This window comes from Lathyrus oleraceus, chromosome 1 (assembly GCF_024323335.1).
Source record: "Lathyrus oleraceus cultivar Zhongwan6 chromosome 1, CAAS_Psat_ZW6_1.0, whole genome shotgun sequence".
Lineage (NCBI taxonomy): Eukaryota > Viridiplantae > Streptophyta > Magnoliopsida > Fabales > Fabaceae > Lathyrus > Lathyrus oleraceus.
In genome coordinates, this window is record NC_066579.1 from 452,743,372 (window position 1) to 452,757,244 (window position 13,873).

At 33.6% G+C, this 13,873-nt stretch overlaps 2 protein-coding genes across 2 annotated transcripts; one reads left to right on the forward strand and one right to left on the reverse strand.

The window, feature by feature from the left end:
- Window positions 1–1,280: 1,280 nt before the first annotated feature.
- On the forward strand, window positions 1,281–5,368 carry LOC127083643 (uncharacterized). Its single transcript, XM_051023967.1, has 10 exons — window positions 1,281–1,573; window positions 1,662–1,726; window positions 1,815–1,882; window positions 2,817–3,863; window positions 3,945–4,020; window positions 4,099–4,188; window positions 4,282–4,386; window positions 4,459–4,602; window positions 4,709–4,872; window positions 4,953–5,368. Exons 1-10 carry the CDS (start codon window positions 1,417–1,419, stop codon window positions 5,146–5,148), a joined length of 2,112 nt encoding a protein of 703 aa, XP_050879924.1. The 5' UTR covers window positions 1,281–1,416; the 3' UTR covers window positions 5,149–5,368.
- A 285-nt stretch (window positions 5,369–5,653) lies between these two features.
- On the reverse strand, window positions 5,654–9,322 carry LOC127083651 (proline iminopeptidase). Its single transcript, XM_051023977.1, has 11 exons — window positions 9,078–9,322; window positions 8,788–8,993; window positions 8,154–8,252; window positions 7,969–8,079; window positions 7,811–7,873; window positions 7,574–7,667; window positions 6,979–7,076; window positions 6,684–6,785; window positions 6,350–6,463; window positions 6,206–6,280; window positions 5,654–6,073 (listed from the first exon to the last, which is right to left on the reverse strand). Exons 1-11 carry the CDS (start codon window positions 9,196–9,198, stop codon window positions 5,969–5,971), a joined length of 1,188 nt encoding a protein of 395 aa, XP_050879934.1. The 5' UTR covers window positions 9,199–9,322; the 3' UTR covers window positions 5,654–5,968.
- Window positions 9,323–13,873: the final 4,551 nt, after the last annotated feature.

Sequence of the window (13,873 nt, forward strand, 5' to 3'; positions counted from 1 at the left end):
AAGACTAAAAGCACTTGAGATTAGTATCTACCTCTGTTTGGTCAAAAGAGTTAAATTGACCAAATAAAGATCTCTAAACCCCTAATTAGACTTCGTCTTACAAATATCATATCACACACCAAAATCTTATGAATCCTAATTATTTTCTTCCAAACTATCACACAGAAAGATAAGAAAAAATAAGGATAACATTAGGTACAAAATTAAGAAGGATCACTCGATCCCTCGAGCTAACAAATTTATGCTTCCAAGAATTAAACATCTTGAATCCAAAACTACCCTTATAAAAATTAATCTAAAAGTCTAAAACCCTAAGAATCATCTTAATACTCCATAAATTTTGATAGAAGGATATGTTAAAATAAGAGTATCATCTACCTATTGAAAATGAGACATATTGTACTACTTCTTTAATTCTTAGTGAAATAAATTAACTTCAGTCAAAAAATAGTTAAGCAAATTAAGTAAAAAAAAAAAACTTAAACTTTAAAAGCTTGTTCTTAGGGATCTTTAAAATTATAACTTTATTAAAAATTACAAACAAAAAAATTAAGTAATTTTATCACAAAATAATAATAATAATAATAATAATAATAATAATTTATTATATAAAATGTTAACAAATGCTTTAAATATTCACTCGCTTCAAGTTATATAACATTTTGGTTATTTCACAGTGTAGTTAATTTTAAAAAGAAAAAAATATATGAGTAATTTTATGAAATTGTCATTTATTGATAATATATGTGAAAAATATTTTTAAAAACATAAGAGAATGAAAAGTAATAAATAATAGATAATAAAATAGAAGAAGAATCATTAATATTATAATAGTAATATAAAATAGTTAATAATTTAGAATAATTTTTATTTAAGATAGAGAGCACATTGTTAACAAATTAAATATAGATACGTTACTTGAAATTGTTGTATTTAATTTTTTAAAAATAACAAAATTAAAATTTCAATAACAAAATTTATTTTAAAAATTTAATAAAGCCTCGTATATCTATAAAAAGAAGCATTGCAAAAAACAGAAAGCAAATCCTAATGCCCATAGAAAAAGAAAATATAAAAGAATGCATTTCTAACCTATTTTTACAAAATGGTGAAATAGTTACAAATAAGACTCAAATTAGTCATAAAATTGGCACAAGTATATTTTAACTATGTGCAAAATATTAAGACTTAAACACTTACTCTTAGCTCTAAGCTATAAAGGCGCATACTGGAATTGGAATGACGAAAGTACCCTTTCCATTACCGTTTTTTTCTCTACCTCACCAGCCTGTCTGAATCGTAACGGCTAGTTATACGGGAATTTAAAACTCTCTGTCTTCGAAAAGAATCCAAAGTCTTATTACACTCTTTTCTTTTTCTTTCCCTTGTTAACAAAAACGTTACTAGTAATTACTTATGGCAGAAAATCGATTCTTACCAATCATTGAAGAAGAAGAAATCGAAATCGACGACGATTTCTATGAGAAAATTGAAGCACCTAAGTTCGTAGACCTCACCGCACCCGATAAACGCCATCCGGACGATGACCGCCACTGGTTCTGTGCGAGATTCGGTATTTTATAGTTTCGGAATTTTAACTTTGAATTCTCATTTCAGGTTCAGTTTTAGCTTTGTGTTGCTAATTTGAACTTAATTCTCAGGATGTGATCAAAAGCATGAAGAAGAATTGGATTCTGAAGCTATTTACAAGAGTTTCGTTCTTAGGGTTGGTTTTTGTTTTGTTTCTATAAATAGGAATAATTAGTAATGAGTAATTTGTAATGAGTTTTGCTCAATTTGTGTTGGATTTTTAGGTTATGGCAGCTAGAAGTCCTAATGTTCGTCTCAGAAAAGCTTTGAATAGAAGAGAAAGAGAAGCAAGGTAAGCTCTTGCTTTGTCAGCACTTTCTTCAAAGTATTTCTTTGTATAGTAGGTAGATGGAGAGCTGAGGTTTTGAAAATGGTTTTCAGATGTAATTGAATCTAGGTCATGTTTAGATAATCAGCTTAATTAAGCTAGTAGTATAATTTAACTGCGTATCATACAAGTGTATGAGCATAAGCTTTTTCTATAAACAAAAGATATAATAAAGTCAGGTTGATTTCATATATAAGAGATAAGTTGATTTCATATAAGTTATAAGTTAGTTTCATTAGCTGAAAACAACTTAAAGAGTGTCATGTAATGGGTTCTTCAAGCTATTTCTTATTATAGTAGTTAGTGGTTGAGCTAAGGTTTTGAAAATGGTTTTCAAATGTCATGTTTAGATAATCAGCTTAATTAAGCTATTAATAAAATATAATTGCTTATCATATAAGTTTATAACATAAGCTTTTTCTATAAACAAAAGATATAATAAAGTCAGATTGATTTCATATATAAGAGATAAGTTGATTTCATACAAGTTATAAGTTGTTTTCGTAAACAACTTAAAGAATGTCATAAATGGTTTCCATAAGCTTCTCAAATAGTCCCGAGCTCTGCAGCACCGACACCTATGAAAAATGTGTGTCCGCGTAAATGTCTGAAAGTGACACCGAGGTTTGTGATTACGTTTAATTTATTCATTTTTTTCAAATTATTACCGCTGTCGACGTGTTGGGTTTTTTAGTGTCCGTGCTTCAGAGATATCGAGTGTTTATGCCGGTAGATAATCTCGAATAAATTGATCCAAGTAGACCCCTAGTCATATACATTAAGGATTTTAGTTTTCTCTGAACCTGAGGTGTATTCGACTTTGATTCTTCTCGACTTAAAATTTGTGCAGTAGAGCTTTTAAAGTAATCTGATTTCTCTCTTTGATGTTGTATTTCAGTTCAAATTTGAAGTGCCCTCTTTCAGCTCCAGCAAAGCCAAGGATGTCAAGAATGGCTTTCATTTCCTCCTTGTCACATAAGGTAACCGAGAATAATGTGAAAGTTGCTAAACCTCTTTCTAAGGTTACTGCAACTCCAAATGCCAAGGTGAAGCAACCACTCTCCGTGACAAAGGCTTTAACCACTCCAAGGAATCAAAAGAAAGTTTCTAATTTGGAACAGTTTAGAAGTGTTCAGAACAAGAAAACAACGACTGTGGCTGTGGCTGAGGCTAAGAACAGAGTAGTGGCCAAGTCTTTGGTTTTTAACTCACCAAAGAAGGTCAAGGCATTGGTTTTCAAATCACCGAAGGTAGTTGGGACCAAGAGTTCGGTAGAGTCGAATACATCCATGAAAACATTGTGTTCTGCAATGAAGAAGCTTGATTTCACTGGAGTGAAGAAGAATGGAGAAGAATGTAATAACTCATTGCCGGTGGCTTCCTCTAGAAAGCCGCTATTCAGGGGACGAGAAGTTAAAAGCCGTGTGTTCAATTCGTTGTATTCTAGTAATCAAAAGGAACTGGAAAGTAACAGGGTTAGATCTCTGAAGGAGAAGAAATTGAAAGAAATGCAGAAACACAAGGTTCTTGTTTCGCAAAGTGATTCTAATGACATGGGGATAGAAGAAAAATCAAGGAGTGAGTCTATAGAAGGAGGAGAGAGTTCAATTCTGGCTCTGTCAGAAGCTTCTAGAAATGATATTACCTCGCAGTCATCAAGGAGTGGCTCTCTCGAAAGAGGAGAGAGTTCAGTTCTAGCTCTGTCATTAGCTTCTAGAGATGATATCACCTCGCTGTCAAGTTCAAATGAAGAAGAAAAGAAAACTATTGAAGAGAGTGAAAATGAAGAGAAAAGGATCACAGTCTTAGACAAGGGAAGAATTCCTGAAGTCATTAAAAGAAAGGCTGGACAAAATTCAATGGCTTATCATGGTAAAGAAAATGAGATCGAAATTACTGAGAATGATGATGACAAGGAAAACTCTTCAGCGCCTAGTGAGAATATGTAAGCAGTTTAGTTTGTCTCAAAATGGGTTTCATTCTGTTTCTTAAACTTCAAGTAATCATTGATTTTTTGTGAAAGCAGAACAATGAGTACCAACAGTGTTTGTTCCAAAAATGCCATTCTTGGAAGCAAGCGGGATGATAGAAAAATATACAAGGTTTGGTCTAGTTTAGAGTTTCCTTGATGTTATTTTTTGTTCAATGATTTTATCTTAATTTTTAAGATCTTGAAACAGAAATCTACACCGACCACAGCTGGTTCTCAAGTTGTTAAATACAGAAAATTAAAGCCCACCAATCCTAAGCCTTTTAAGTTTAGAACTGATGTAAGTAAGGTTTCTGTTCTTGCTAGTTTATTAGTTTAGAGAAATAAGTTACAATAATCTAGTGTGATTTATGTTATTAGTTTTATGCTGCAGGAAAGGGGAATTCTCAAAGAAGCAAATTTGGAGAAAAAAATCACCTCACCCTTGAAAGATACCATGGCTAAAGATGACAAGGCCGCAATAAGGAAATACAAGAATGTAAGCCGATTAAATTTCATTCTGTACCTCCCTCAGTACTTGTCATTGTATATCTGAAATTTGCTTTTTCAGAAAAATGAAACTTATATGTCACAAAGTGATCGAGACAATTATAGCAACTGGGATGAGAAATCTCACAAAACAGCACAAAGTGATCAAGACAGTTATAGCAGCTGGGATGAGAAATCACACAAAACAACACAACGACACCAAAGTGTAAGTTCATGCAAACGAGAGGTTATTGATAAGCATCTGAATTACTGCTTAATGCGTGTTTTTTTAGAGACAATGGCTAAACATCCTCAATCAAAACATTGTGTAGGGAAACATTCATAGTGACAACAACTCGAACAGCGAAGTGAACCATAAATTATCTGCCAAAACACCTCAAGTAAATCCTGGTGCAAAACTTCAGAAAAATGTAGTCCTGGATGAAAATTTCAAAAGAAAATCCAAAATGATGCAACATGGTGTGAGACCTCTAAGGTAAGAGTAATAAATCAGTTTGAAATTTAAAAAATTAAGCCTCAATCTTAATCAATGGTTTTTGGAATTGGATCTTGCAGTGTTTTGTCCAGGAAGAAAGACAAAGTAGCTGTTGTAAAGCCTTCAGACATTGTAAAACCAAAGGAAACGGCAAAGTCAAGTAAACATGACGACGCAACTTGTTTACAAGGAAGGAGAGCTTTGACTGTTCCCAAGGAACCAAAGTTTCATAGTATCCATGTGCCCAAGAGCTGCACCACCAGAAAACCAACTTAGATATGAATGTAGAGTTTGGTGAAGGGAGTGCTGTTCAATATCATCATTGAATTTTATTGAGTGAGTGGCTTTGTTAAATTGAAGAAAAATGTTTGTTGTTGTAACCTAAATTTAATTCATACACAAGATTTGTAATGATAATTAATAGCAAAGATATATAATTGTGAAGAAAAAAAACTTGTCTTTCGATATATATTTCAATCAAAGAGGCACATTTTTAGCCAAGTTGTCTTTAGAACTCTTTTACTAGGGAGGGAGAGACATATTTGTTTGATTTGTTAAATATTAGATTTGATTCATACACAAGATATGTAATGATCATAATCGCAAAGATCTGTAGTTGTTTACACAAAAAAACTTGTCATTTGGTTACCATATATTTCAATCAAAGAGGCACATTTTTAGCTGAGTTGATTTCGATACTATGATAAAAACTCAACAAATTATCAACATGGAGGCACTTTTTTTGCAGGGTTGATTTCGATACACTGATTAAAACAACAAATTATAAACAATCCAATCAAGGGCACATTTTTAGCTGAGTTGATTCAATACAATGACTAAAACTCAACTGAACAATCCGATCAAAGAACATTTTTAGCTGAGTTGATTTCGATATGATGATAAAACTCAACAAGTTATGAACGATCCAAACCACCTGGCATTAAAATTTTCGTGCATGCACGAGAAAGAAGGCAAATTTTACAAAATTGCAATACACATTTATAATTTATTTCTTTGCAGACAAAAAAGCTCGCTAAGGATGTTTCTGATTAATCACCAACTGTGCCTTTTGTGTGTATTTGGTTGTTCACTCACTTTAGTCCCCTTTATTCTTGAGTATGTTTTTCAATTTCTCATTTGCCGCGATAAGTTCAGCAGCTATGCCCGGTTCATTGGCTGAATGTCCTGCATCGGCTACCACCTGTGTTTCACAGTATGATTCAGTAACTAGACCATGTTTCATTGTGAAACTTCATATATAATTATCATAGCATGCAGAAAGACACTGAATGTAAGCGAGACCAATGACCAAAAGCAACCGCTCTCTTCTTACCCGAAAATCTGCCTCTGGCCAAGCTTTATGAAGATCCCAGGCTGACATAATAGGGCAGCAAATATCGTATCTTCCCTATAGAGTCAAGCATGAAGATAATAAGAGTCTGAATTTTGAAGTATGCAGCAAAATGTGATTATTTACCTGCACGATTGTGGTGTTGATATGCCTTATTTTATCAACTCCGTCTAACAAGAATGAATCGGAGGGAAAGAATCCCTTGTTGACGAAATAGTGGTTTTCGATCCTTGCAAATGCCTGATACAAAAATATTATTTGACATCACTGATAAGTCATCATGCAGGTTAAAGATTCTCAATTATAAATTATGCAGGGATAAGATTGTATGCTTAAATTTTTTTAAAGGAAGAAAAGAAAGACTCCTATTATTCCACTTACTTTGCGGCTTTGTTTGGCAACGCCAATAAACCAACTTATAGCTTATTAGACTAGCTTATTTCTCACTTGATGAACTTACCAGTGAAAAGTAGTCATCGTCTCCTCTTTTGACATTCTCTTCATTTGGAAAAAGATGAGCAGTCATCATTTCCCATTTGGTCCATGCTCTAGCCGCGGCATACTAAGAACGAAGATATAGGTAAGTAAACAATGAAAACTCTTTTGAGAGGACTTAGACACTAGAAACAAATAAAAAACAATTCAGAACCAGTTCTTTTTCTATTGAACGAAAGAGATTGCTCCCTGAATCCCCTTAATTGATTATGGAAGGAAATGGTAGAAAGCAAGCTCAGAAACCAGATATAGATAATCACCTGAGTTTCGATATCATCAGAGTTTAATCTCTTCTTATAAGCATCAATGAAGCATCCTCTCTCATTTTCTGGAATAAGATCTCTGAATGGCTCCCAAGCTGACATTAGACAAAAATGCACAAACTATCAACCATAGATCATAATCAAATCAATTACGAGATTATGCAAATCTCGCATGCAAAGAAACCAGAAGGCTATATGTTCGGATGTCATAAAATGAACGGAACGGAGTTGAACGAAGCGGAATGGAGCGGAGCGGGATGAAGATTCCATTCCATCATTTGGAAATTTTAGGACGGAACGAGACAACTTCTTCATTCCTCCCAAATCGGAAGGGAAGAAATATGATGGTAAGTGATGGAATGGAATGGAATCCATACCACTTCATTTCGCTCCATTCCATCCGATTTTAAACTATGCAAACAATGGAATACCGCTCTGCTCCATTCAATTCCATCAATCCAAACAAAGTCGAAGTTCCAAGCTTATCAAACAAGTCAAAAAAAGCTTCATATTTTAAAAGGAGGGCTTATTTTGCATAACAATTATTCAAACTCAATTCACTACACAAACAAATAAGCAAAAAGTTCAATACCATCGGGGAATATTGCAGCAGCACCACCCTCATAAAACCAATCGATCTCTTTCTTCCTTAAAAGAAAGATTCCTCTGAGGACCATGCCAGTAACCTTGTCACAAAATTAAAAAAAAAAACTCCTTAATTACAGATTACACAATCATCAGTGATGCTACAACAACAGAAACATAATAAAAGTTACACATTTTTATATACTTTAAAAGAAGGCAATGAAAATCAAAACATGATATACACCTTGTCGGGGTGAGATTGGCTGTAAGCAAGGGCAAGTGTGCTTCCCCATGATCCACCGAACACCTGTATATTAAACGGATCATAAAATCATATACCATTACATAAGAATCACAAAATGTATGTATGTTGCTGGTAAACAGCCAGAGATGAAAGATGACCTGCCATTCGGGAATCTCCAAATGTTCTCTTAATTTTTCAATGTCGTCGATTAGGTCCCATGTGGTGTTATGCTCTAAGCAAGCATGGGGTGTGCTTTTCCCTGCACCTCGCTGATAAAGAGAAAAATTAGTAATCTCACGAGAGATGCAGACAACTATTACACAAGGAGAGTTAGAAATTTAACCTGATCAAATAGTATGATTCGGTAAAACTCAGGATCGAAAAATCTCCTATTACTCGGGGAAGTTCCCCCTCCAGGGCCTCCATGAAGGAAAACAACTGGCTGCCACAAAATTGCTTATAAAAAATCAGCATTTTTTCCATCCTTAGCAGAGTTAAAAATATACAATCATTATATAAAGAATATAGTATTTCAGTTTTCAAATCGGCTCCAACAAAAACATGAGCAGATAAACTACATATATGAATTCCAACAAAATGGTCTAGAAATTGACATGCAGATTCTCGAGTCAAATCGTAGATCATGCGATCCTCCAATTCAAACATTAGTCTTAATATAACAATTCAATGTTACAGTTCATTCAGTAGCATCAATAAACATTGCCTCACATTGCAGTCTTCATCAATCAATATCAACACATAAATAAACCTACTTCATAAATAAAAATTAGGAAAAGTTCAAAATTGTTATTAAAAACATCAAATGGTTCATCACCCCAAATCTAGCCTCTGAAATTGTAGGTTTCAAACAATTTGATCCCTAAAATTAATAAAACTTAAAATGATTCAATTTAATCCTTGAATTTTCATAGTATAAATTTTGCAAATTGAAGTTAGTGATGGAAATTGGTACTCACATGGCCAGTTGGATTGCCTGATTGCTCCCAGTAGATTGAATGAAGATCTGAAACCTTCAAAAAACCAGTAGTATAGGGTTGAATATCTGGATAAAAGTTAGGGTTAAGTTGTGGAATTCTCTGTTGTGAAGCCATGAAAGGAGTAGTGGTAGGTGTTGAGTGAATATGATTATCAGTGTTTTGCACACGAAGTAAAGTTTTTGTACCTGCATGTATATAAAGAACAGAACAAGATTTAGAAGAGGCGTATGGCACGGAAATAGAGAAGAAAGAGATTGAAAGTGATTTACCTGAAGAATTGGTTTGGGGGTGAGAGATTGGAGTGGTGAAAATGAAGGAAGGTGAAAATTTAGTAGTAGTAGTAGTTGACAATGAAAATGTATTCGGACCAAAATTAAAACCTAAGTTCATTCTTTATTTATGAATCAGCTTGAGATTGTGTTCCTACTGGGTTTCGGTTCGGTTTTCAATTTGTTTTTATTGTTTTTTGTACGGTTTTTTCTTTTGTTTGTTGCAATAACGTTACTACCACCGTTCTTAACTTATCCGTTACTTATATATATATATATATATATATATATATATATATATATATATATATATATATATATATATATAATAGGTTGATTTGTGCCCCAATGACACAAGTTAAGAGATAAATAAAGTAAGAAAATCTTGGAATTTGCGCGATGAACTTAATACAAAGTTATAATTAATGATTCTATTTTTTTTTCAAATAAATTTTTTCCATTGTGGGTTTTTTAACTTGTTCCCTTGGGGCACAAGTTAGCATCTCTCTCTCTCTCTCTCTCTCTCTCTCTCTCTCCTCTCTCTCTCTCTCTCTCCTCTCTCTCTCTCTCCTCTCTCTCTTCTCTCTCTCTCTCTCTCTCTCTCTCTCTCTCTCTCTCTCTTCTCTCTCTCTCTCTCTCTCTTCTTCTCTCTCTCTCTCTCTCTCTCTCTCTCTTCTCTCTCTCTCTCTCTCTCTCTCTCTCTCTCTCTCTCTCTCTCTCTCTCTCTCGCTCTCTCTCTCTCTCTCTCTCTCTCTCTCTCTCTCTCTCTCTCTCTCTCTCTCTCTCTCTCTCTCTCTCTCTCTCTCTCTCTCTCTCTCTCTCTCTCTCTCTCTCTCTCTCTCTCTCTCTCTCTCTCTCTCTCTCTCTCTCTCTCTCTCTCTCTCATATATTTTTTAAAATTTAGTCTAAATCATATCGAATACTTAATTGAGTAAAAATATTAATCATTAAATTATATTAAAATTTAATTTGAATAAGTTAAAAAAATATATAAGTTGAATATCATTTATATATATAATATTCTAAATTTTGATGAATAAACTAGTGTTAATCCTTTTATATGAATTTTAAAAAAATAAATATAGTTAACTATTTTAATAAGTACGAAATTTTTTTTTTTTTTTATAAATTAGATCGAGTAGTAAATATATTTATTTTATTTATTAAAGGGACATGCTAATGAGTGCTCCTGAAACACTATTTAAAATTGGATTTAAAAATTGGATTTAGCTGAAGTACACTGATAGTGTAAAATAATTTTACACCGTCAGTTAATCATGACCATTGGATATTGAAATAAATTTGACTTTTATTTTAAAAATTCATAAAGTAATGCAGATGGGTGATGGTGATGAATCGATAGTGTAAAACTCTTTACACCGACAGTGCATAGTAGTTAATCCCTTTAAAATTTTAAATAAAAAAAATTATATATTCAATGCATTGAATACGCGCAATATTATTTAAAAAATTAATTATAGAAAAAACATATTTTTTTAGTTTCTTAAAGAATGTCCAACTTATCTTATGTGCTCTAAATGTTGTCAGTTTGGACAATTAGAATAATCAATAGATTCAGTAGAGATCAATTGAAAGAGATTAACATTTATTAATAAATATAAAAGGGGATATTTTGATAACATTAATAATTGATCGATTGGTCTAGTAGTAAGAAATATCAAAGAATGATATTTTCTTTCTAATTTTTCTAACCACATATTATTATATTATATTATATATGTATATGTTGTGGTGGAAGAGAAAAGAAAAGAAAAAGATAGAAAACTAGCAGGAAGGAAACAAAGAAAAGAAAAAGGAAAGGAATGGGAGGAAGAAGAAGAGGAAGAAGGACAGGAAAGCTCATGGAAATCATCATCAACACCACCAAATCATCTCAATTTCTTCATCATCTTCATTATGTAGAGGTGAGTTCCTAGATAGAAATAGCTTTTGGGGAAAAATCCATGTTTTGGGAAACTAGGGTTTGTGTGAAATTAGGTTATATATGAATATGTTGTGCCATGCATGATGTTATTGATGACATGTTTAGTGTTGTTGTGATGAATTAGAGTTTTATGTTGTGTTGATTTTGTATGGTGATTGTCGTATTGATGTTGTCTGATTTTGTGTGAAATTTATGTCTTGTTGTTGAAGGAAATGGCTCATGATATTGTGTGAGGTTGTTGTTGGTTCTTGATGTTGAAACCATGTTTTAACGTTGGTGTGTGAATGTGGATGGTTTGGTATTGTTAAGGATTAAAGAAAATATGTTTGATTGTTGTTGATTCTTGATGTTAAACTTGTTGATTTCAAGAACTCATGTTAATGTATAGCTTGACATGATTCGTGAAGCATTGGCTTATGTTCATGTATGATTATGATAACTTGAGTTTAGAATGGTTTAGTATTGTAAAAATTGGAAGAAAGAAGTGTTAAAGTTGGTTCTTTTTAGAAATCATACCATGACAATCGATTGCAGCAAAGGACAATCAATTTTCATGCCCATAAATGCTATTTTTCGTTTGGCAGAGCCTGATGCAATCGATTACACCAAATGACAATCGATTGTATCCCCTATTTTCACTCTAAAATGAGTTTCGTAATTCGGAATGAGGCTCGGTCAGATGCGTTGGAAAACTAGTTCAATGCTTTACTGCTTGGTGAGACAAAATCATGCTTATATATCAATTATAAATTGATTGATAGTGTTATACTATTATGTATGTTTGTTAATTGTTTCTCTATTTCCACCATAAAACGGGAATGGTAACTACGATAAATGTGAGGCCAGACACATTGGAAAGTTAGTCCAATGCTTCATTAATTAATGAGAAGAAAAACATGATTGTGACATAATTATTGTCTGTGTATTGGTAATGAATTGGTTATGTGTAGTTATGCATTATATTGTGAATTGTTGTTGTGTTGTTTGTGGAATAATATGACTAAAATTCTATAATGATGAGTGAGGAACCCCATGAGAATTACTAGGTGAATGAACTAGTAAGATAATTTAGGTTATGGATAATTTATATGGCGATGCTTGGACACAAAGGTACCTCAGTGTGTATCGTGGACGAGTAGTTGCTAGAATTGTAGCTTAGTCACTAACTAATATGCTTTGTATGGAACATAAGTTGACGTTATGAGAATGGGTGGATGTGATCCCCTAGTGATTGATGAGTACAATCATATTACGCTGATGAACTAGTCATATATTCAGAAACAACCTCATTGTTTTGTCGTCCCAAACTTTGAAGCTTATGAAAAGTAAGAATTGGGATATATGTAATATTGCTTCGCATGTTCAACCAAATGGGTTAGAGTCTCATATGATCAACCAAATGGGTAAGAGTCCCATATGTTCAACCATATGGGTTAGAGTCTCTTAGTGCAACTAAATGGGTTAGAGTCACATAGAAGACTTGGACCTCAAAGTGGGTTAGAGTCCTATACAAGGAAAAGGCTCGAAATGGGTTTGAGTCCCATAGGGAGCAAAGATTCTTAGCATGGGTACGAGTCTCATGGAAGGATCCTAAATACACAGAAAGTCGGAGCATGATACAAGGATTTGTGACCCGTGTCGATAGTCCTAGATGTAGGGTTGACCGGAGAAAATGCCTTGGTAGGTTTCCAAATAATGATTGATTGGAGTTGGTGAACTCAAGTGTACATGTTTCCATGCAATGTGATAATCCCCTAGTTGCTTAAGCATTTACTCTCTTTGAACGACTTAAGTTAAGGTATTCGGTTAGAAACCTTGTAGAGCCGAGTGAACCCATGGGATAGGGGAACCCACTGAGATTATTATCTCACCCCAATATTGTTGTTTCTTTTCAGGTGTTATTTGCAGCTTATATACAAGAGAAGTTGTGTGTTGATGTTTTGAAGGATGTTGTGATTTCCGCTGTGGATTGTGTGCAATGAAGATATTGCACCTAGATCTTAGTTTTTATTGGCACTATTGTATAACATGTGTCATAGATGCATTTTAGTTCAGACATGTGTATATAATTATGCCATTAGGAACTTGTGTTGTATCAGTACCTATCATACCCCAAAATTCACCTTACCCTTCACAATTTTCACCTAGGCCCATAACCCTAATTCATATGCATATCTCCATGTTCAATCATTCCACTTGCATAGGCATTATTCAAGACAAGAGGATAGGTATCTTGGATTCAAGGCATAGTTATGTGTACCTAGTGAAATTTAGGGTTTCATAGCAACTTGGGATTGCTCAACCAAGCCAAACCCTAATTGGTTGCATCTTTGCTTCTTTACGCGTGTATCTTGTTTTGAGGAGTCATTTGTATCATCTTAGTAAACCAAAACCCTAATCATGGCTATCATTCATTGTGCATCTAACCCTAATTTCATCTGATTCATTATCATTCATTGTGCATGGTTCATTTGCTTGGTCAAGCTCCATTCAAGATCACTTGTTATTGGTTCATTATGAGGTCTCTTTGATTGGATTAAGTTCATTTCAAGTTTTTACATGTTAATCTATTTCCTAAGGGTATACTTTGGTCCAAAGCCCATTCTTATGGCATCACAACTTCCACTTGTTCCACCCATGGTCATTTCATCTGATTATTTCATCTGGTCATTTCTAGTTCTTGGTTAGTTCACTCATGGTTGTTCATGTGCCCATTGATTCTTCATTCAAGTCTCATTTCCCATGTTAGGTTCCTTGATCCATTGTTCATTTGTGCAATGGGGGATTATTCATTCAAGTCCACTTCACTCCCATTCATTTCATTTTCAGTGTTGTGATGGATTGCCCACTA